General features: G+C 39.8%; 1 protein-coding gene across 4 annotated transcripts in view; it reads right to left on the bottom strand.

The window, feature by feature from the left end:
* LOC146364832 (arf-GAP with coiled-coil, ANK repeat and PH domain-containing protein 3-like) overlaps window positions 1-18,930 on the bottom strand; it is a 69,907-nt gene extending 50,977 nt beyond the window's left edge. For all 4 annotated transcript variants that reach the window (XM_084915868.1, XM_084915871.1, XM_084915869.1 and 1 more), the window contains exon 1: window positions 18,713-18,930. In XM_084915868.1, the coding sequence (XP_084771994.1) occupies window positions 18,713-18,759 (47 nt within the window). In that variant the 5' untranslated portion in view covers window positions 18,760-18,930. The remainder of the gene's footprint in view (window positions 1-18,712) is intronic.
* Window positions 18,931-25,295: the final 6,365 nt, after the last annotated feature.

The following is a 25,295-nucleotide window of genomic DNA, read 5'->3' as shown; positions in this document are numbered from 1 at the left end:
ATTTTTTTTTTTTTTTTTGTAATTCTGAAATGGCAATTACATCTTCATTTGGTCCCTTTGACTCCACAGGAAAAACCACAGGTAATTAAAAAAGTTCACAAAAAAGCAAATTCAACTTTTATTGCTGGTTTTTGATCCAGCTGTGGTTAGAGACGGCCATCCATCATAATTTACTCTCCAAGTCTTGGTGAGCGATCTCGTCTACAGTGATGATATAAAAGATAGATGATGTTGCCACATCCACACACAGTCTAATGGTCTGACAGCTCGGAACACATGCACACTTTTTCTTTTAAAACATACAACTTAATACCACTTTACCCGACTTACATGATATCTATTCACTTCTATCTGCAAGCCTGCCAACATATGTGGACTATCTGCAAATCTGTATTAAAACTGTCTATTTTACAATGTTACATTTTTTAAAAAAGTGAAAAATATTATGTAAAACCATAAAACTAAGGTATTAGTGTTTATGTGTTTTTCCCTTATCTGTTTGTATTCAGTGTGTTAGCTCCTCCGCTCTTTATTTTTGGTGAAATCTGATTTAAATCATCCTCTCTTTAGCATCATAATGGTTATTTTCAGACTTCAAAAATGTCTCTACAAGGCCTTAGAAGGTTTCGTACAACCTTTACACTTCTGACAGTGACTAAACTGGCTTCATCTGCAAAATTACTGGAAAAACAAGACTGCAAGAACAAAAACGCCAACACATAAGCCAATCAAACTTTGCAAGCTGTGCATGACAGATTCTGATTTTTTATGCTCTCTCTCTTCTGTTAGTCTGTTATGTCCTGCTGGACCTTGAAGAATGCATGCATATTTTCAGAGCTTCCCTTGGTGAGAGACTTGAGCTCTGATGCTGTCCATCGGCCAGCTGATCACAGGCAGCAAAGCAACAACGCGAACATGCAGGGAAACACAGAGCAGGGGATAAAATTCCCACATAATCTGAGCAGATGAATCCCATCTTCTCAATGCTGCACGACAACAGAGAGACTCTTCAGCAGAAACATTCAAATCAAGCAACACTCCTGCAGCCAAGTGTTGCATTTATATCTTGCCAAAATGAAGGATGAAAATCAGTATGTATCTCATAACAAAGCATGAGATAAAATAAAATTAGAGGACTAGTTCGGTGTTTTAGGATTTTTTTTCCTGCTGATCTTGCCAAGCTTTAGATTTTTTTTAAAGCCTAGTCGTTTTGAAAGCTGTGTCTTTCCTTTGTTCCCTGGTTTCTCCTCTATTTTAACACCCTCAAGTTTCTCTTTACCCACTCCAGTCACTGCATACAATTATAACCATCTACCAATGTAACCTGGCCACCCAAAGCCTGATTAAGTGGACGGGTCTGCACATATACTTGCTAGTTTGACCATGAAAGAATTATTTCGCTGTCTTAGCTACTGCTTCATCACTTCACCTCCTCTACCTGCAAAGACAGAGTAAAGTGAGACTTTAGAACAGAAACTATACAGTTTTATCTTTAAATTCTATCATTTCAATTCCACTACTGTATAAATAAAACCCAAGCCTTTTTATTGCAGCTCAAGAGGTAGAGCAGGTTATCTACTAATTGGAAGGTTGCTGGTTCAATCCCTGGCTGCTCCCAGTCTGCATGCTTTGGGCAAGATACTAAACCCTGAATTGCTCCCAATATGTTCATCACAGTGTGAATGTTAGATAGAAAGCACTTAGGCTGAAAAAGCATAAGTACTGAACTGAAGTGAAGGAGGATCAGTTTTATTCTGATGCAAAGATTTGAGCATAAAAGCAGTGTTCTGTTTACAACATTTTGTGATTATCATGATTATGAATCGTTTCTTCCAGTAATTAGCCACAATCATGCAGCCCTGCTCTTCATAATTAAAATAGATCAAACGATTTCAAACTTGTTATTAAATCATCAGATACTTGCAGACTATGTCAAACCTCCTGTTAACAGTTGAAGAAAAGTCAGGAGATCACTAACGTCAGTACAAGTCGTCCTCTGGGAACCACAAACGTCCGTTTAATATTTCATGGCAATCAAGCCAACAGATGTTAAGATATTTCAGTGGACCAGCTGTTAACCAATTACACTTCCAGTATAACTATATAACAGGCAATTTTTTAACATTTGAATGTAACACTTGCTCAGAAAGAGCTGCACCTTATTCACACTTAAGAGTAAGCACTGACTGCCAAACCCCGACCCCGCCGTGACCTCTGAGCAGCTGCCCTCGGCCCTCTTCTGCAGCACAGAGGGACTGAAAGACAAGAGCAGGGCTCGTCTGCCAAAGAAACGGGAACGTCACGGCATATCTCCTCCGTTTGCTTCACAGCTGCGCAGAAAAAACAGCTGAGGTAGCCTTTCCCGCTCTTTCTGAAATCATGCTCGCTCAAATTCGTAACCGTCTGCTTGAACACATCCGCGAGGACGCCATGCCGACACACTCCTAACAAAGACATCTACACATTTTGGACTAAAGGAAAAAAACATGTTAAAGGCAGTCAGAATAATTACCACATGATAAAAGGCTCTTTCATGTACAAAATATGCAAATATGTCAAGTACGGCTGCCTCGCTCTCATTGAAGTCATCCTCTGAGATTCTTCTAATAAGGAAAATAACGTTTCCATTTATAACTCGTCTGGCTTGCGGATTTGCGCCAGAGAGAAATGGCAAAACATCTGGATTATCTAATTTTAGCTTCTTCTCAGACAGATTAATGTTAGGGTACACAAACCTGAGTTATTAGCTGGATTTCAGAGCTGAGGACTTGCATCAAGAGTGTGTGAAAGCACAGCCCCGAAATCCACAATTATAACCCTGAAAGTCTCTTTCCTGTTACATCGGAGTTGGATCCGTGATGGTTTTCTTTCCTGTGTCAGCCTTTCCACTAATATTTCAACGCTTTAACTGCAGGTCAGCTTTGGAACAGACGTCTCCTGCACAATATCTCCTTTCATTCTGCAGTCAGACAGCTGGATGGATTTCAGCACTGAAGACAGTCAGGAGAGAGTGTCTAAAAGCAACATCACATCTCCATCATACATCTGACTGTGGATCTCTCGCTTTTGCCTTTACGAAAAGCATCTTTTCTATTTGGATAACCTGAAAGGAAGCAGTCAGATACCACGTGTGTTCACTGGTACTGCTGAGTAAGTTCAGATTATTTCCAAATACATGAGCAATAAGGAGGCTCTCGAACCTACCAGCAGCTCCAGAATCAATTTCACTGATCAAGGCTCGGGCTTGTATATAAAGCTGATGACGGTACAAGAAAGTGAAGCCAAACTAAGCCCAGTGTTTCTCTCAAACAGACTTTACTTGGGCAGGCTGGACGAGTGTATTTTGTGACTCATTTTAGCATTTCTTTCACCTGGCTTTTATTCTGAAATTTGATGGCTAACAAACTAGTTCCAGAGTTTTTATAGTTTGGCATTTTTAAATAAGTATAGTTTTACTGTTAGTTTTAGTCTCCTCCGTTAATATTAATATATAACTAAAATATTTTATGATATCTAATAACCCCCGGCTAGCTCCAGCTCTTCCTATCTCATGTTTCCCCGCAAACTGGCTGGACACGTAGCTAATGTTGTGCTCATGAATGTCATTGGGTTGCTGTCCAGAAAGTCTATCGCCCTGCAAACGGCGCTTCTCTAACGTCGCTGACAGCGGTTCTTGTTCTGTGAGCTAGACCGCCGCCCAAACCAGAACCTTCAGCAGGTGAAGAGCAGCTCAGAGAGACTTCAGAAGTGAACTAGGACTACTTCCTGCAGTTGCAAGTTACTTGTTGTGGGAGCTGTGCATTAAACCTACACAACTGGCAAAAAGCAATGCCAGCATTTATACTTACGTACGTATTGCTCTACAGTTTTGCAGACAAAACATTTGTTGGCAGTGGAAAGTGTCTGCCCCACCCAATGTCAAACAAATCCACTTAAAAAAAATCAAAGATGTTTATAACTACAGAAAGTAGTTCAATTTAGCTGAAAGAAAAGAACAAAAAAAATAATATATATATTATACTGTAAGGTGCTTAATAAAGGATAAACCATCTGTATCATTTTTAAACCACATGAAGAAAATACAAAAGAAATGTATAAACCACCATAAAAACTACAATTAGTCTTTACACACTGTACGACACATCACACCTTTAAGGCTCTTAAAAACCTCTGGAGCTTTGAGGTTAGAAACCCATTAGCTTCCTAATAATATCCCTAGTCTTTAGGGATATTATCTGAAGGCACTAAAGCGTATAAACACAACAACAGACTCAGAGAGGAAGAGAAGATGAGGTCCATCTACAAATGTAACCACCAATTTCAGTGTCCGGTATTTACAGTCGCTTTGGAAGCAGACATGTTTCGAACTTCCCGCTGACAGCGCTGTTCTTGGAGAAGGGAGACAATGAACGGGAACGGAGCCAGCGAGTCCCGCGTGACCTTGACTTGTTGCAGGTCGGTGGTGAAGCTATTCTAGGGATTTCATAAACAATACGCTCCCACTTTGCTCGTAATACATGAGCGCACAACAATGCAGGTTTCACTCTCAGCGCTGTAATGGATAAAACACAAGTGTGAGAGCGAAACCACCGCTGCGCGCCGACGACCAGCGCAGTGTGATGCAACAGCCTGCAAACACACTTCAGCAAATGTCACAAAGAAATTAACACACCACATTATCTTTCTGTTCTTCTGACGCTGTGGTCTAGTGATCCCAAAATGGAAAAAAGAATGTGAACAGTTAATTATTCATTCATAAGGATGAAACTACAGGACAGAAGGAAGTTGTAATAACCTTAAAATATTTAGCTTCCAGTTTTTAGCTTAATCTGGCAATTGCAATGCTACAGTCTACCTTTTATGAAAGTTCACACCCATGGCCATATTCAAACTATAAAGATTTCGGTCTCTGGTTAAATATCACCATCACTTTAAAATCCCATGTAGAACACATATCACAAAAATTGAAGACATACATGGGATCTTTGCTGCTCACCACAGTGGATCATCTGCATGTCTAGCATCCTCCCCTGCCACACCGACCCTCGCCATGTCCTCCTTCGTTACATCCGTGAATCTTTTCTGTGTTTTTCCTCTTTTCTTCCTCCCTGGCAGTTCTAAATCCAACTTCCTTTGCTCAGTATATCCACTATCCGTCCTCTGCACATGTCTGCCTCTTGTCCTTTTGGCAGTGCCACTATCTCCAAACTGAATATCATCATAGCAGGTCTCAATAGCATCTTGTAAATCTTCTCTTTCACTCTTCTTCCTATCCTTCTGTCACAAAGTAAAACAATCCATAATTTTGTCTGGGATCGATTCTGCTTATCAAACTGAAGCAAGAGCACAATCTCCACGCCTAAGTGCGTACCAGGCAACTCTTTATCCACTCAGCACTTCTTTAAAGTTCAAGAAAAGCTTCTGCAGAAAGATGCATTTTTAACTTAATATACTGCTTCATTTAAATTAATTAATAACTGTGCCAGTTGAGGTTTCAATATCGACCAAAATACTCATAATCATTGGTGATGGAAAAAAGTGCTGTTTTTTCCAACCAGCTGGAAACCTGGTTGGAAATGGTCGGTTTAATTCTAGACTGAACTGGTGGAAACACTCTGATCAGCTGCTAAATCAACTGACTTCTTCTTTGAATGGATGCCAACATCATTTTGAAACCTTGCTGCGATGAAGCAGGTTTAAAAGTGTCACCACTGCACAATTAGAAAAAAGTGGCTGCAATTAGCTTATTAACAAGCTAATTGCTTGTTAAAAAGTTTAAAATGGCCTGTATTTATATAGCGCTTTACTAGTCCCTAAGGACCCCAAAGCACTTTACATATCCAGTCATCCACCCATTCACAGACTGGTGATGGCAAGCCACATTGTAGCCACAGCCACCCTGGGGCGCACTGACAGAGGCGAGGCTGCCGGACACTGGCGCCACCGGGCCCTCTGACCACCACCAGTAGGCAACGGGTGAAGTGTCTTGCCCAAGGACACAACGACCGAGACTGTCGGAGCCGGGGCTCGAACCGGCAACCTTCCGATTAAAAGGCGAACTCCCAACTCTTGAGCCACGATCGCCACCATGCACAATGTAGCTGCTCCATACATCCCCCTTCAGCTCTGAGGGTGGGAAGGGGGTCATACAATTAGGCCACCACAGCCCAAGGGGGAAATGGCAACAGTCATGTAGGGGGAAATGTGACACAGATTAACCCTTTCAGTAGAACTCCACCCCTATTTCAGGAGCTGGCTACAAGTTCTTCCTGTGCATCATAAAGGGAAAATGGACAGCCTCGGATTGAGTGTTTATTATTACATAGGAGGCAAGAGGATATGTGTGACGTCACAAGAGTATTGTACAACCGTCTGGGAAGGAGGGACAGGCCAAAAAAAGGTCAGGATACGTGAGGTCTGGGATGGCGGCGTAGGTTTATACTAACTCAGGGTGGTCCGAGATGACTGCAACACACAAAAATGTCAATGAAGATATTTGGGATGCAGGAGACTAAAGAAAGTCAACACACACACACGCACGCGCACACACACTGAGAGACCTGAGTTGTGAGAACCGTCCTGGACAATGTTCCATTGAAGGGAGGAAGACAATAAAGCCTACAGATGTGCTGCTTCTCTCAGCCTTTTTCTAGGCAGCATACCAGGCTGTCGGAGTAAAATACCAGCACAGAATAGCTCACAGAAAGCCAAACCTACAGTGCAACACCCTGACATTTTGGTGAAATAGCTGAAATCCCCCTAGTGAAAATCCCTACACAGGCGTGATGTGTCCGGCTGTGACAGGGCTGAGCTGGGAGTCTTCCCGGCATTTTTGTGGGTTAAACATGCAGCTTGGCTTCCACTAGAAAGACATACCAGACGTGTGAAGCATTCAGCTCCTTCCTGTCTAGAAGCTTGAGAGATGGTGCTTACAGAAACAGCAGCTTCGATACGGCTTATGCTCACATCCTTTTCAGGCTGCACAGACTTTAACTGGGCTGTCTGATGTCTTAGTTTTAATCCAGAAATCCACAAAAAAAGAATCAGCTTATTGACAGACAGTCAAAGATAACAGGAGAGCTGTCACTTCCTGCGAGGTTTCCCCCAGGTGTTTCCTATGCACCGTGTCAGCAACATGCCCCTTACGTCACTCTGGACCCTCTTAACCTAACCCTGCCCATGAACCTGAAAGTTGAGGTGACCATCAGAGGTGACTTAACCAGACCATGACACTGCCAGCAAGGAAGCATAGACAAAGGCAGGCAGGGTACAGGGTTTGTTCTGCTATTCAGATGTGAAAAAGTCACACAGACCCGCAATCCAACAGCAATTCAGCGAAGTGCCGCGTGGTGGGACAGCTGTCTGCGCTCAGTTAACAATGCAGAAACAAGGCACTGAAAACAGCCCCCCGGAGAATCGCAGCATTGCCAGCTCTGCCAGACTCAGAGCGACAAAAGAAAAGAGCAGAATTACACAGTTTTGTGAGAAAACGAGGAGGAAAAAAATGAAGCCGAGTCACGGCTCATTGGCCTCTTCGGCAAACTCAACTCTCCGAGGAGAGCCGCAAACAATCATGGAAAACAGTGAGAAAACAATGAAAAATGAGTAAAGTGGAATGCAAAATACTGACTGCGCTGTTGGTTTAGCAAAGGTCAGTGAAATAATGTGATACAGTTGGTGGTTTAGTGACTGGAGATTAGGTGGGTAATACAACAAATTCTGCAACAGAGTCGGGGTTAGTAGGTCGTCTGCTGCCAGTAAATGTGACAGGAGTCAGAGAAAAAGCACAACTTTTAAACATTTCTACATTTTTCTTCATTATCAAAGCTAAACCAGTGATAGCGGTCAGTACATTAATGCCGATGGCAGGAAAACAGAGACCATGATTAGAGATGAGCTAAAAAGAAAAGATTGAGTATTAAAGTAAATTTTTAAGCTGTGCATCTGCAAGCTGCTTTGCAACCCACCACTGCCCCAGCTCCTATTTCATGATATATGTGATTTAGCCTACGTCTACACTAATCTGGTCGTCTAAAAATGCTCCGCATCCACACTATCATTTTCAATCGTTTCCGAACAGTTGTTCATCCACACTGAAACAACTGAAAACGCTTGCGTTGCTGTATTGCACATGCGTGAAAGGTAAGACGATTCGACCTGCCTCATTTCTGTGTGCCGTTTATTTACTTTCCAGGTCTTTGAATATATATATATATATATATAAACTACAAATCCTCACTTTAAGGATTTGAGTGTGTTTCTTCAGTCACAGCAGTTTTGCTGGAGTGCAAAAAGGAAAACTCTGTCTTCTCCTTTTGCTCCTCGGTGGACTTTTAAGTTTTATTAATGCTGGAAGATATTTAAGAGATTTATGTTGTGAATCAGAGCTAGGTGTCATAACCGAAGACTCAGCAACATCCTCACACACATCGTCTCCCCAGCGTTTTGCCCTTTATGCTGAACCTGCTTTCAATATTTCAGCAAACTGACGCACTTCCTGAACCGTCCCCAGACCCTGTTCTGGTCCAGGCGTGACCAGAAGTCTACCCCCGCACACATGGGAAGGCAAGGGAGGACGGAAAGGGAAGAAAAGGGGAGAGTATGAGGCAGGGAGTGAGAGGGATGGAGCAAATCAAAAACAGATGCTTGTACACGTGTGATTCAGCATTGCAAATCTGAGCCGAGTCGAAGCCCAGCGAATTCCTCCTGCGTCTACTTTTCACACTGTCGGGGTAACGGCTTCGTATTTTAGTTGGATGTGCAGTCACTTTTCATTCCTCGGGTAGCGACAAACAGCCACAGCTGCACTGTGAAATTCCCACTACAGTCGATAACATTATCCTATGTAGCTGTGAGCTGATGTTCACACACCTGGAAGCCACCCAGCCAGGGAGGCTTTCCATGCAGCCCGGTCATCAGGGGAGCCATTATAGAGACATGACATTAAACAGAGAAAGCTCTCCAGTCACATCTTTCTATCTGTCCTATTAAACCTCAGTTAAAATCTCTGTGAAGCTTATTTTATGTGTAAAGAATTCAGTGATAAAAAATCCCTAATATGGGTTATCATGTCTGCTTTCTATGAGTCTGCTGACAAATGACGCAGAGCCATAAGCTCACAGCCAAACCCAGAGGACAGCTCCTCACATGCTGCTGCTTTCCACTGGAGGGCAAGTTTTAAAAAAAAATAGCATATCAAAAACACAGCTGACGCACGACAGGCCACAAGATCGAAGCAGGTCAGCCGCCACACGCTGAGGACATTAGGTATTTCTGATTGTATGTCATTAAGAGATCAATTTTGGATGGCAAAATCCAAACCTTTTGTCATTTTTCTGTATTGCCCAATCATGAGCGAAGGCATTAAAAAAAAAAAAAAAAGAATACCAAGAAAAAAAATCCATGATGTAAAATATTTTTATACTTTTTACACCCCGTTTCAGTAAAACTGACACAGCATTTCATAAAAAGATCAATCATGGTCAAACATGGTGGTGGCAGTGTAATGTCTGGGGTTGCTTTGCTGCGTGAGGATCTGAACAACTCGTCATAATTGATGGAACCAGAAAATCCTGAAGGAGAATGTCGGGACATCCATTGGTCCAAGTTCACCTCTGAATGGCTCGATACAAAATCAAGGTTTTTAAGTGGCCCAATCACTGCAAAGTTCAGAAGGAAATTAGATTCAAATGCTTTGCCGGACCTTAAACAAGTTGCTTCTGCTTAAAAACCCTCAAATGTCACAAGACTAAACAATTCTGCAAAGAACACTGGGCCAAAATTTCTCAACAGTGTTGTGAAAAACTCTTTGCCAGTTATCGCAAACACTTGATTACAGTTCTTGCTGCCAAGGGTGACACAACCAGTAATTAGGATTGGGGGGCAATTAGTTTTTAACACAGGGCCAGGTAGGTTTGGATAGCTACCTGGTTATGAAATTATGGAATCATCATTTAAAAACTCGGGAAATCTGCTGTAAATTGTTCAATAAGTGTAAAATCTTCTGGTTTGTGCAAACAGAACCATCACATTCAAAAGTGCTTTATCTGATTTAAACGAATCACTGGAAAGCAAAACAACCTTATTGCAGACTTTGTGTATTCAAATCAAAGTGGCTGTTTAGCATTCATTAAACTAATTTTCCAGCTGCTAAGTGAACTCCAGAAACATTTCTCCTTTTGCTACTTTTCTCCTCCGCAAAGCCTCAGAAACTGTTTTTTCTTTTTAAATCTAATTAAGTCTTTCCATTTAAAATTGCTCAATCCATGAACCCCAGCAAAGTTGATCTAAAAATGTGAGCTTTTGTCCACATTTTAAACAAACTGAATCATCCTTTCTCAAGATTTTTACTTTTCAGTCTGTCCAGTTCTTTATTTTTTAAATATATTGTTGGGGCAGAAAAACTGGAAGAAAGACCAGTGGGATTATATACAGCAAATCAGAGTGGATTCAAACCCATGCCTCTACATTTCTCTTATGGCACATAGGTCGCCTTCTCAACCTGGTAAGCTAAACCAGCACCCAGCTAGTTGTTTTTAAATACATTTGATTTCTGAGCACATCTTAGAAAACAGCTTAAACTGGCTGCTTAGCTTAAAGTTTGGTAACAGTTAACCAGATCCACTTATTATTAAAGGTCCACAAAGTTTAGCATTTCAGCATTTAATTAGGACATATTTAATTTTCTTAATTTGTCCAGATGCTGCTATGTAGGAACTTCATTTAGCTGTCGCGTAACTGCTATTTCTTAAACTGAGCAGATGTCGAACTTCGAATAACCCAAAATAAGACAACCCACTAACTGGCGATAGTTGTGTTAAGCTGTGAGCTTCCAAGTTGAAATTAAATGGATTTGGTTTGTTTCTTCTGACAAAAGCGGCATGTTTTTATGCTAACTGGCTGCTAGGCACACTTTCGTACTTTGAGCTTAAACAGACACCCAAAAGTGATACTAATCCTCTCATCTTACTCCTGGACGGAAAGCAAACGAGACCATTAATTCCTTTAATGTGAAGTGAAAGCAACAAAAAAAGAGAGAAAGAGACAGATGAGAAAAGAGAGGAAGAAAAAGCCACACTGCTGTCCTCACAAATTACGCCGGCCTGTGCTGCAGTACATCCGACAGCTGGAATTCACAGTGTGATTAATCCAACAGGAACGTTATCCAGATTATTTATATTAACTCAAAGTTATAGTCCATTTCAAACAGCGCTGAGTCACACTGAAGCCCATGAAGAGCTGAAGGTGAGTAGATGAAACTAGTGCATATTTCTGCATTGCTAGTGACACAGGTTACATAAGTTTTCACTGTTTCCCTTAATTTTTTTGGATGTTTCCCGTCATGTTTTTTCTCTTTGCCAACAGTTGAACAAACACATGATCCCAAATTGGATCCCTTCTCCTGCATATCAGGGGAAAAGTGGATTTTCTCCTGAAAATTGTACGAGACATCTGATATCTGCAGACATAAAGAATTAGCATCAGATGTTCGCCGCCCATTACCATAATCCAATCTGTTGGGAAAAACAAATGCCAAGTTGTGAGAGGTTCTGTTGACCCACACTGTGAAGTAAGACCAAAGGCTGGGATTATCAGCATAAAAAGCTGCTCAGTGTCTGTGTGATACTGTGCTTACTGGCCCAGCTCTTGTTTTCCATCTCTCCTGGCCCGCATTAGTCATTGCTTTTGCCACGGGTTGCGCAAGGAATACTAATCTCAATTTACTACAACTCATCCATCATTTAGTTGCCACAGTGCTGATTCAATGTCTGCGGCGCAGCACGGTCAACCTGCGGAAACACCGGACGGCTGATCTGAAAGCGAATCGAGAGGAACTAGCAGCTGTGAGGTCGGGCTATTAGATTTCATTGCACTTGATAAACTGTCCGTGCTCTTGGTCTCTCCTGGCCGTGCAAGCGGCTCCGGGCCTTTGTAATCTCTCGGGACGTCCGTCAGAAGCAGATCAGCACAGCACTCGGTATGCGGCGCCCTGCTTTTCACAGCTCTTTGTGTGCACAGTGTGTGAAACGTCTTGCTTTTCATTAAAATGAAATGAGGGGGACAGACGAGCGGCCTCCTTCGACACAAAAGGCACAAAAGGGGTGACATCATCTCTGCATCACAAATAGATTTCACCGGGGATTCAATTCCATTTACAAAAATCATCAATTAACTTTGAGGATTTAGACGCAGAAATAGTCTAACCTAGGTAAGCAAGAGGGGTTGGCAACCTTTACTATCAAAGGAGAATTTGGGACACATTGTAGCCAAAAAATAAGAATCGAAAACCAGAATCAAACGCATATTTATCCTTTTTAATATATACTATTGAGGTCTGTACCATCAGGTGGCTTTGACACACAATTCAGTTGGTGAAATATTCACTTTCTCCTTTGACTCAATGTGTGACGAGCAAGAGGCAGGTCTGACTGCGAAACCACACCCTCAGTGTCACCAGCTAATAGGCAGGTGATTGACAAATTACCCTCCTCTCTTTCTTTCCTTACTAAATATAAAGTCTTGAGCAGTCAGTCAAGTTCAAAAGAGACCCATTCAGCTGCTGTGTGACCTTTTCTTTTTCACAGGTCGTCATTAGCTGCCTGACAGCGACACATCCAATCACAGAGTAACAGAGCATCCCTCCGGCTTATCCACCACGGCACCAACACTGCGTCAAGTTCAAGGACTGTGTGCTCGTATTTGGCTTATCTCCACCTCTCACAGTAACACTGCTATCCAACTCCCAGTGTGAGAAGGCATCATCAGTTTTAATTTGCCCATCTTTATATTCATCGAATGGTCTGAACTGGTGAAAGAGACCTAACATAAAGAGACCTCCATCGGAACTTTAAATTTAAGACCAAAGCTTTTAATACCACAAGGAAAACAAAATCAAGCTCCCTCTGTAATAATAAAACAACTTTGAGCTTTTCTTCAATAAAGCAAAAAAGGTGATCTCAGGTCACCGGCAAGGACTGCAAAAGCAGTCGTCTCCTGAGCTCTGTCTTACAGATGTGTTTATCTGCTGCTTTTGTGTTTGCAGAGACATATTTCTCCTTTAATAATCCACCTTCCTGCGGCTGCCCTCCTGATACTTTGGAGCGTGCAAGAGCTCTTCATCTGGTCTCATTTTAAAAAGATAAAAGTCTCTCCAGCTAATAGAGCTGCACATTCTCAACAGGAGGGCAGCAACGATGCAATTATAAAGCCATATTTCCCTGTGTATCATCAGATCTGTTTTTGATGACACCATTTGGATATTAAGCCTGCAGGTGTGTCACCTCGATGTTGAGTTTTTGAGCGGGCAAAATGTGGGGCAATCCCTGATTAAGACACGCATCCAACCTACTGCTCTGTGCTGACTTAATCCACTGTCATTTTCATTACCTGCAACACGCAGAGCTGCTGCCCTTAACAAGACGGTGAAAAAAGCTGAAAGCAAACATCACTGAGCTTTCTCGACATGTGAATCAAGCACATAGACTTAAAATTAGAACAGCAGAACCAACTTATATTAATGCTGGGGAAGCTGGCAGAAAAGGATCTAATGTACGACTCTCACAGGGAAGTCATTAAACTTAACTTCATGTTTCCACATGAGCATAAATATACAATAAGATACACGAGAGACGACGTAAATTAATAATAAACTAAGGTTTTGTTAGGAAATGGAACTGACGGAGAGCAGGTGGTTATCAGCGAAGTGTTTTTGTTTTTTTTCCTTTTACAATTATGGTGCGTTCCCCACCCTCGATTGGCCGGGAGTCACCATTCTGGGAGGAGCACTCTTGGCTGAGCAGAAAGGCCACTGACACAGATTCAAGATGGAAGCAGGTCAGTCGGAAATAGAGCAGAAGCAACAAGACCATGCCGGAGAAATCCCTTCCAGCAGCTGGAGACGTAGAAACACAAGTTTGCAAAACACAAAGATGATCCGTCACAGTCGTGAACCGAGACGCCTGGATTCATCGTGACACAGAGCATTTAAGATGATTCTGATACCATTAAGAATTTAAAAAAACCTTGCAATTATAAAGATTTATTAATTCATGACAGAGCAGCAAGAGCAGACCCAGATATTTTAAAATCAGGGTGCTGAAAGGGTCTTTTACACACGAATCAGTATGCATCAGGAATATCAATCAAACACCAGCTGAAGAAGCAGAGCTGGTGATACATTAAAGGCCATTGGTGACAATTACTTTCATTTAACTTGCTGACTAATTTCTCAATTAGCCATCTGTTCTCTAAAATGACAAAGGAACTGTGATCATTTACTGTATAAATAAGCTGTTATAATTGAGCACAACTCAACACGACATCTTCAAACGCATCAAATCTGGGACATAAAGAAAAGGCTTATGACAGCTAAGATCAAGGACTGACTAAAAACTAATGAGCAAAGCTCTACATGGGCTAACACCAACCTAACATGCATGTCTTCGGACTGTGTGAGGAAGAGAAACTAGACAGGCATGTGGAGAACAAGCAAACTCCAGCTCCAGCTCCTTTTTAAAAATATATTGCATAAAAGCAGTGAAGCTTTAGTGCACTGCATGTAAATTTGCATGCAGTTACTACACTGTGGAGTCGTCATCATCCTTAGAATCAAATCCAAATCACTGAGAACTTGTTGCTCAGACTATAAAAGGATCTGCTAAACAATTTTTTATTATTTACTAAAATCTCTACTAAACTGAGGCAGTTAATTCTAAAAGACTGTGACATCCTCTCTCCCCTTATCCCGTCATCTGACTGTGTCACACATTCATCTGTTCACTCGTTTTCTCACAGACGCTATGAGACTCAGAAGCAGGGAGCGCCACAGGTCACTGGCCTTGGATTCCCCGCCTGCCGGGGGGTCTCTGCTCTGCTGTGACTCAAAGCAAGCCCCTCATCACGACAGCAGCCTTGTCTCAGCTCGCCGCCCCCAGCTGTTGACATGGGAGGGGAAGAAGGATCATCTGGACTCTTTGCCCTGGGCCATTTTGACACAGAGAAAAGAGTCTGTTTCTCAGCGGAAGCAAGAATCTTGCTGGACAATAGTCATATTTTTCTGAAGGACTGGGAGTTCACTGGAACGGACCCGCCAAAAAACCCGCCAAATCGCAAAACAGCCATTAATGAAACATCCTTTAAGCTTTTGGTAAACTTCTTAAGACTAAAGGATGTGTTAACTGTAAGAGTCCTAATGTTGATTTTTCCTAAAAGTTCAACTAATGTCTGACATTTAGAAAGTCGAGTTAAATAATCACCAAAATATTTGCGATTATAATTTCTGCCATCGTCACGCAGTCGTAATGTGTGAGAAATACTGGGATCAAATTTCTTTTGTGAAAAGAATAAAGGAACGCTCATGTGTTTGACTCTCAGCTCGCTCAGTCTGTGAGTGTGACGTCAGACTAACACATCAGTGAGGAGAAAACAGCTCAAACATTGCTCGTTGCCAGTAACATGCCAGAGTAAACACAAACAGAGGGCCTCGTGCTGCAGTGCAATCCTCACAGACCGGTCCAGGTGTGTAGAGCATCGCTGGCTGCAGTCTCACATCTGTCCTGAGAGTGAAGGCACCATTTGTCAAAGAGATTTTAATTCTTCATATTGTTTGATGAAATCAAAACTATGTGATATTTGTGTCTGACAGGACTTTCAGATGTGTCATGTTGGGTGATTATAAACACATAAATGTGTGATTAGGAACATTCACAGCTTTACGCCTTCACCAGTGTAGGTGCCAGGTATAAACAAACAACAGCATCTGAAAACTGTGTGTGAGATAACAGCTGTACAGGCTGTAATGGTCTCCATCTTTTCATCTGTCACTTTGCCTCATGCAGTCCAGAAATAAAGAGGGAGGCTATCATCAAGGTTGAGATGGTTTGGACATGTGCAGAGGAAATATAGTGGACAAAGGATGTTGGATATGGAGCTGCCAGGCAGAGGGAAAGGAGGAAAACTTGGATGATGTGAAGGAGGGCATGCAGAGGGTCGTTGTGACAGAGGAAGATGTTAGTGAGAGTGAGTTGGAGACAGATGATTCTCACTGATTCACCCTTTAAGAGAGATGCTGAAAGAAAAAGAAAGCTGCACCAAGTTTGCATGATATGTTTGTCTTATTCTAAACTGCCAATTTTTGTGATTTGTGATTTCCACGTCACGTTTGCATTTAAACCTGTTTAAATAACAGATTTAAACACAAAAATTGAAGTTTGAGCCATCATTCATCCAATCAATCCACTAGCTTAAATGTCCAAACCATTTCACCCTCGCTTCTCTAACTTTGTCTTGTAAAATGTACAAAAACAACCTGTTTTGGTCTTTGAAACTAATTACCCACCTCATAGCATCTTCAACAAAGAAAGAAAGAACAAACTGGTCTCCTCATGTCGGTAGTCCACAAACCAGAACATTCTGTCACAGTGGTTACGTACATCTTTTGTATACAGCCTATGTAAGTATTTCAGGTTAGGCTACTTTTCTTGCTAGTGTGAAAACAGCACATTAAAGTGGAAGAAGAAGAACCTGACTGTCTGCCGTTTTTGCTCCACTAGCTAATCCATTAATAAGTCATCCAACCTTGAGCTGGGAAACCGAGAAGGCAGCCAAGTGTCAGAGATAATACTTCAAAACTTATTTCCTGCATGATTTTACACGTGTGGGAGGCAGGAATGAATCACGCAAGTCCCAAATGTAAAAAAGGCCCGATTTCCCTGCTGCTTCCTCCCAGTTATCCACCTCCAGGGTTGTTACATAACACAACATACTGTAGCTCCGCTTTTAGCTCCACAAAAGAGTCGTTTGAATGGTGTCTGAAAAAAACTGTTACAGGCTTCAGCGCCTGCGAGAACATACGTTTACTTTACTTTCAGCATCTCTTCTAGTCATTTAAACATCCTGGGCAGCAGATAAAAGACTCTTCACGCACTGTAAACTGGAGGACAGCTCACTTATGAGAACATCTCTCTGCAGCAGGCAAGGAAAATCTGAAAACATGTGCAGCATAAAAAGGGGAGTAGGTACATTTTCACTCCATATCGGCAGATAGGAGATAACGTTATCCACCCATTCATGACCCAGTGAGGCTTCTCCGAGCTCTGAATAATGAGGACGGTGGCTGTTTAACATGCAGCTTGTCTCGCTGTGGCCTCGCTGCACTGCTTTGCATATGAAACGAGGAGGGAGAAGGTCGTGATGTGCCTTCCTCCGGCTCCAGATGGGAGTCATTAAGGTGCTGCTGCCAAGTCGGGAAGTCTTTGATTTGGAAGCAGAGATTTTATCTCAGGGAGCAAACAGTAAAGTTCAGTGAAGTATATTCACTGTAGTAGACTTTTAAGGTACTTTAAATGAGAATTTCCATTTCAGAAGGAAGTGCTGCACATTTATCAGAGAGATTTCGCAATAAGCTTTTAAGTCACAGCATACTCTATGGCAAAGAATCCCCGTTTTTACAGCTGAGGCCCATAACAATAAAAATTTATTTATTTATTTATTTATTTAAGCAGATTAGATAAGATTAAACAAAAGTTGAAGAAGTTAGTCTGTGCAACTATTTGGTTTTTTGCTTAGCACCTTTTAACTACCCATCCTCTTTTTGCACCTTTTTCTATAGTCTGACTTCATATTTTTGAAAATCTAGCACAAAAGAAAATCAGATCACATCATGTTCCTGCATCATGTCCCACATAGCCTTCTTACATACGATTCGCCTCATATACAGGCTTTCATAAATCAACAGAAATTCAACAAGTTGCATTGATTAAAAAATCTGTAAGAGACAAACTAACTCTGCAGGATTAAAATATACCCAGTACCTAACTTTTGACTGCATTTGCCTGATTTCAGCTTGCACTGTTTTTACTTTGATGCACTGGTACTTCATCTCTGAGTATGTCTAAGTATCTTTCAGCACTGCACTGGAGGGGAAAATGACCCTGATTCCCCTCCCCATCTGACCGGCTCTTGACTCTGTTGGAAGCACAGGACCAGGTTTAGATGTGGGTGTAGAAAATTCCTTACTTATTTATGTAACCTTTGGAGGACCCCTGTCAGGGGCTTTGGCATAGTCTGTGTGGAAACCTTCAGTTTCCTCTGATCCAGGGATCCCCTACACAATCAGACAGTCTATTCGATCATTTACCTGATTGCTGTAGTGAACGTTTGCTGCTTTTCCTTCTCTTATAAGAAAATTAAACTATTTCAGACCAGTAATCAGCTAATGGGAACATAAATGGGAAGGAGCTCATTCATTATGGAAATCAGTACAGATGATGGCAGGCTCTTGATTAATTCTCGAAAGCCTCGCAGTATTTCCGCTAAAAATATTTAATTGCTTCAGGGGCGGGATAATGATATCTTAGATGTCAAATGGATGCTAATGAATTGAAAACTGGCGCTGTGAGCTCAGATATCAGGAGCTTCAGAGTCAGCCCATGTGACAACTCATGTGGCTGCGTTGCTCATCGTTATCATCGTGCTTACTGTAAGAAACGATGCTGGAAAAAAATGCGCACAGTCTGAATGACGCTCCAAACTGGGATTGTAATCTAGCATGTACCAAATAAAAGTGCTGATCACTGTGACAACCAGCGTGGCGCATTTTAATCTGAGAAAACACATGTTAAGATTTGGGGGGAAAACACCAGAAAATATGGATAGAATTAATGCGTTCAACAGTTCAAGGAGACATTTAGGCTACTGAGTTCTCTGCTCTCACCTAAACCGGGGGGAATCTTTAATGCAGTCCTCAAAATCCACCGTCATCTTGGACTGGATTGGAGTTTTCCACGAGGTTAAAACACGGATTTCATCTCCTGGGAGGATTAAAGTAGAGATGCAAGTTAGTCCACAGCGATCCTGTCTGCGTCTCCTGCTCCTGCAGCAGACCGTAGCTCGCTCACTCGCTCAGTCCTGCTCTGCTGATCCGGAGCCGCTTCACTCAGTACTAAACCCGTTGATGCCTTCAGTGGCTCCTCACAAACTCGGATTTTAGAGCTTCAAGGTGCTGAAAAACACAGTCACGCGGTTTTCATATAGAACGAGTGCTTTAATTTAAACTTGGGGTACTACTTAAATATAAAATATTATTATTATTATTATTATTATTAATAATAATAATAATATTATTATTATTATCAAATATAATAAGAAGAATAATTAGTAAAATTAGTAGTTGTAGTAGCGGAGGGAATGTTTCAACCAACTTTGAAAGGAGGAAGGGCAATGATTTGTTCTTATCTCCTAATTTTGATTTGCTTACATACAACTGGCAACAAAAAAATGAACAAAAAAAGACCTTTTCTTCAGTTTCAGTTGTTTTCAGTGGCAGAAATAGGCTTCCATAAATTGCTAATTGTGGAAATTATAAGTCGTCATGCTCATGCAAGTCATATCTGGTAACCACTATGTATATTTATTGAATTATATTTATATTATTATCTTAAATTCAGAAAGTGACATGAATCCAAACAGATAAATGTAGCAGATTCAAAAGTGAAATATTTGCTGATAGAAGAAATTTAAAAAATTAAAATAAAAAAATTAAAATGTAATCACATGGTGCACCACTAGAGGAAATGCACAGTACTTTCCACCTCTGTGAATAGTTGCAGCTTTTAATTATTTTTCAGATTTTCTGTAATCTAAAAATAAAATTCTATGTAAATGAGAACTTATAGCTACAGAGGTGAGACTGACTCAGCATCACCGATCTACAGCATCATATTCATGTAACACTGAATTCTTTTACTTGGTCTTCTCACTTTAGGTAACATAAAGTCCTGTAGTGCAAAATTCTTTATTAGGTTTTAGTAGCAATATTTGCTGCTAAGCTCAGTTTTCACAAAAATTCAGTATCAGTTCAATTGCAAACTGTTGATGCAGTAAAATATCTACACAGAACTGTATTTCCATGAAAGAAGAAGCCTCAAGGCTATTAGGTCTGAACACCACGCAATAGCTCTGAAGTTCATCATATCATGGTCAGAGATTTATAGTAGATAGTAACAACACTGTTAAATTAAGGAAGTAGCATTACCAAAATGTAGGTACAAATTTTTATGTAACACAAAATAATGGTTTCATGGCTGAAAAAAATAACCACCAGAGTTTTGTAGAGAATAACAGATTGTCTAATCTGTTTTTTTAATGTTTCTAATGGTGTTTTTTTTTTCATTCTTTCTTTCTTTCTTTCTTTCTTTCTTTCTTTCTTTCTTTCTTTCTTTCTTTCAATATCAAAATGTAAATGGTTACAGTAAATTTGAAGTTTTGACAGCTGTACAATATTGTCTCAACAGCAATTCGTAACAGCTTAACTATGTCCGGTGTAACTTGAAAGCAACATCGCTGACGTCACATTCCAACTTGAATTGAATGAACTAGACAACAATACTCCGGCCAAAAAGATGGCAACATTTTCATTATATTTCTATTAAAATTGAAAAAAAAGAAAAACGAAATACAAGAAACATTGAAATATGTAGGTAACTGTAGTACCTAATAACAATGATAATGTTCATCTTAATCCAGTTCTTAAACTTCCACAAAATCCCAAATGTTGGGATACTTTTAAACACTATCTAACAAAACTAGCTTAAATAAAGCAAAATAGAACATGAGAAAATAGAACATGAGAAAACAAAATAGCTTAAAAAAAATTAAAACAATTACAAAAAAGAAAGGAGTTAATTTTTTAAAAACAATCTTTAATTAAATAATTACAAATATAAAGTAAAATGTATTCAAAAAGGAGTTCAGTAATTCAAATCTGAAGAAAATATGATAAAGATAAACATTAGTTAAAAATACATAATAATAATAATAATAATAATAATAATAATAATAATAATAATAATAATAATGATACTAATGATGGTAATAAAGAGCCCAGTAAGTAAAAAATATAAATAACATAAACTAAAAATAAAAAAACATACATAGTGAAGTAAAATAGATCATTAAATAACAAAGCAAAATAAAACAGAACATATCTGCGTTACTAACTGTAGTGCAGAAAAAGTGCACAGCAAATGTTAGATGACATTACAGTGGATATTACAGTACAATGGAATGTAAAGTCTTGTTGCCAGTGCAATAAATAAAAATAAAAATAAAAGAAGATTTTTTTTTTTAAACTGATAGTCCTGTGTTATATGTATATTCATCAGAGAAGTGGGATGAAAGTATTTTTATATTCTCTGGTGAGCAGATGGTGAATAAGCAAACGCCCACAGTAGGTTTGGTTATAATTTCTCTTAACTTCCACACTTTTGATGAATTATGGTTTGTTTTCATATCAACTAATCATATTTTGTCAAAGCTGCAAAATCTATATCATGTAAATTCAAAAGAGCACTGTACAATGGCCTTTAATCCTGTATCCCACAACTTCGTTTTTCCCATGCAGCTCTTAAATGACTCTCTGTTAAGTACTTCCACTTCCTAAGCAAGCCTATTATAAATGCACAGGAAATGGGAAAGCTTGGAGAAAGAGCGCCTGTTTGGGATTTCTCTGCAGGTTTTCACTAAGCACCATTGTTCCTCCTATCCTGGTTTTAAAAAGGCTGCCGCTCAGGCCATGAATGGAGATGATCTCACTCTTGGGAAGAAATGGCATCATCTTTTAGCAGGAATGACAGAGACATCAGCCTTTGCAAAATATTTAATACTTTTATTGGCTGGTCTTCAAGCACTTTGGTTCAGAATGAAATACTACTTGCCATGAACTTCAGAACAGACATTTACATTCTCCAGATAAAGAATCCTTCTGCTTTTGGCAGTCCACTGCCTATTCATGTGTTATAACCATGACATTAACATTTTTATTGATTGAGTAAATCACATGCATATATATATATAATGGTCCTCTGACTTTCCAGCTAGAAGCATGTGTTTCCATTTATCTTGTGGAAAATCTGCTCTATAAAAACTATGTAACGATGTAACAATAGTCACATTCCCCACACTGACTGGTGACTCTTTGACTTTTTGTTTAGTAAGACAAGTAATTAATTGAATGAACTTTTACCTCAAATTTTTCTCATCATTGGACTGGTACGACAGTGTTAAAGATATTTGTGGTCATCTCAACAGGTCATCCAGGTGATATATATAAAGATATGTATTTTTTTTGCCCCCCCCCCCCCCTTTTTTTTTTTCTTTGCCCTTTTCTTTGCCCTTCATCACTATTCCTCTTCCCCGCTGTCTTTGTTTCCCTCCCACGGGGTTTAAAGGGTTTACAGAGGATCTGATGAAGAGAAAATTTAATATAGTAGTGACTGTCCCTTGTTGATGCCAGGTCAGAGGAGAATGGCCAGACTGCTTCAAGCTTCAAGGAAGGCAACATGTACTCAAATAACCACTTGTTGCATCCAAAGTATGCACAAGAGCATCTATGAACACACAACACATTGAACTTTGAGGCAGGTGAGCTATAGCAGAAGACTCCACCTGGTGCCACCTCAGGACAGGAAACTGAGGCTGCAGTTCACACAATCTCATTCTGCCTTGTATTCATGGTTCAGGCTGCTGCTGGTGTAATCGTATGGGGAGTATTTTCTTGGCAAACTACCATCACATCATAGCTAAAATGCTATAGCCTATCTGGGTTGCTGACCATGTCCGTCCCTTTCTGACCACAATGTACCCATCTTCCATCTTCACACCATCGCCAAAGGCTCAAATCTTGAACATGACAATCTAATTATTTCTAATTCCAATTTCTAATTATTTCACAGGTTAAGAGTTTGACAAACAAAATGTCTGAAGAGTTGATAAAATATTATCTATTCTTATTATTACAGCAATCTTATAGTCATGTTGATTCATAAAAATTTAATTGATTTGAAAAAATTAATCGGGTTATACTTTACAGACTGTTTAAAAAAAGGTTAGTTACAGTTTCACTGTTGTGTATGTGTACGTTTCTTTTGCCTTGTAAATTTTGAATTTTTACTTTTTATGTAAAGCTTACTTCGTCCATCATGCTTATGAATATGATTATTGATTTTATCTTCTACTTCAGCTTGAGTAAAGAAGATTTCATGGTTCACGAAAGTCCTCATCAACTTTGTCTCAGTTTTCTCAGTCCTTGCCTTACCCCCGAGCTCCTTTTACTAATCTGAGATCAAAGCACTCCCCTCCTTCTGAAGCTGTTGAGTCAGCAGTTGGCTGATCCCAAAATGCAGACTGCTGGAGAAACTTAACAGCAAACTTGGTAGCACACGTATTTTCTAGACTGTTCTGGGTTTTATTATAACATCACACAATCTTGGTAGGTGATGCATATGAGCACAGGCTTTTCTTTGAAAGCGTGTGATGAAGTAATAAGTACAAATTTAGGAAAATATGCTTATTAAAGTTCTGTCCTAGCTGGATGAGAGGATATCCCTATTAAATGTTATTAAATATTAAGTAATAGCAGCAGGTGCTTAGCCTCAGCTCAGTTTCAGGTCAAACACAGAAAACAAACTGAGCACGTATGAGGGATTTTGTATGGGAATCAAAAATGCACCTAGATGGTAGCAGTTGGTTGGTTTCTCTCTTAGTGCCACCATGAAGTTCAGATTTTGTTAAGGTTCATCACTGAAATTAATTAAAATGTTCACGCTGCACCATTATTAGATTCAATTTGAAATTTGTTGTGTATTTTACAATACCTTATACAATAAATTAAATAATGAACATGATGACCATGATAACTCAGACTCTAAGTTTTTATATTTACATTTTTTTTTAAATCTTTTTCATATTTAGTACATACACTTTTGTGCAACCAAGTACAACCACAATTGTGTGTTGCACTCGAGGCTAAGTTATCTTCTTTGGTTTCTTAGTGTTTTATCTCATTAGCTAGGTAGTATGAGTAAATGTACACCACTAAAGAATGTATTTATTTATTTATTTTGTTGTCCATTGGTGAAATATTTGATTAGGTACCCAAAATTTTCAACTTACTGAGAAGTAACTCAAAATTTTAAGATACATGGCAAGTTAAAATTTTGACATAAACTAGCGCAGATTTTGAGATTTTCAGTACCTTTTTTTAAGTAGTAGAAATAAACTTCCATACATCTACTACCATCATCAAGACAAAATTATTTAGATTATCTATAGAATACTAACCTACATTGGACATTGTGACTACCTGCTAAATATTAACATGCTAGGACGTTTATGTTAGCAAACCATGTTTTCTAAGATATAACCTTGTATTGAAACATTGGTTGGGAGAGTAACTGTTTTCTATATCTTTACACTAAAGCTCAATACCTATCAGTACTTAATTCTAATTTTAGATATTAAACAACTTAGACATCTTCTTATGGTGCAACCTCAAAATCAAAGGCTAATTTCACATATGCTAATTAACAAATGTATCCTCACTCACTGAACTTTAGCAATGAGCACAGTGATATTATCTTAAATATTTATATATTGTTTTAGTTAGCATGCTAACTAGGTCAGAAGCTGTCCTGAATTAAAATGAATTCATATTAAAGAGGAAAAAACTTGAATAGAAATCAGTAAAAGTGATAATGGCATGGTCTTCAGAACTGACAGTTTGCTAACCAAGCATGCTAACATTAGCTGACTTAGCACACCACTGTTTTATATAAATATAGTGACTTCAGGTTCCAAAGAAACTCTAACATAGTGACTGTGCAGAAATGTTGCCTATGTCCCTGTTTTATATAGAGTTGAAGAATTTGTCATCATATTTTCTCATCATTATTTCTTTGTGCAATGCACCAGTACCACTGGCATCAAAGTAGGCCAAGAGCATGATGCTGCTGCCACCATGTCTGACAGCTGGTAAAGTGTCCTTAGGTTGGAAACCTCCAACATTATTCCTCCAAGCATGCTTCTTGTCTGGGCCAGATAGCTCAGTCTTGTTCTCACTGTAAAGCTTTTCTACGGAAAGTACTTGGCACAAATTTAGTTGTGCTTAAAGGTGTTGATTTTGGCCTAATTTTTTGGTCAGACCTTGGCAAAGTGGTGACACATCTCAATGTTAGGATCTGCATGTGGCAGGGCGTGGTCTGTGGCGCGTCACTGTGGGGAGGCTGACACACCTGAGCGGCATCAACAATTACGCCTCACCTGCATTTAAGAAGATTGAACTGAGTCCTGTTGCTGTTGTTGTTGTTGGTGTGTGACTGACAGCTGAAAAACTGTGGCCGAGTACTGTTGAAACAGCAACCGAACCGATGAAAACTTCTCACGATAACTGAATAAGCTACAATCTTATGAAACCTTCATAACCCAAAAAACAAGAGCAATAAAACCTCCAAAACCTTTAA

This window comes from Perissodus microlepis, chromosome 20 (assembly GCF_051167445.1).
Source record: "Perissodus microlepis isolate ML-2025 ecotype Zambia chromosome 20, ASM5116744v1, whole genome shotgun sequence".
In the NCBI taxonomy this organism is placed as follows: domain Eukaryota; kingdom Metazoa; phylum Chordata; class Actinopteri; order Cichliformes; family Cichlidae; genus Perissodus; species Perissodus microlepis.
The sequence above is the reverse complement of the archived record's forward strand: the minus strand, read 5'-3'. Positions and strand labels throughout refer to the sequence as shown.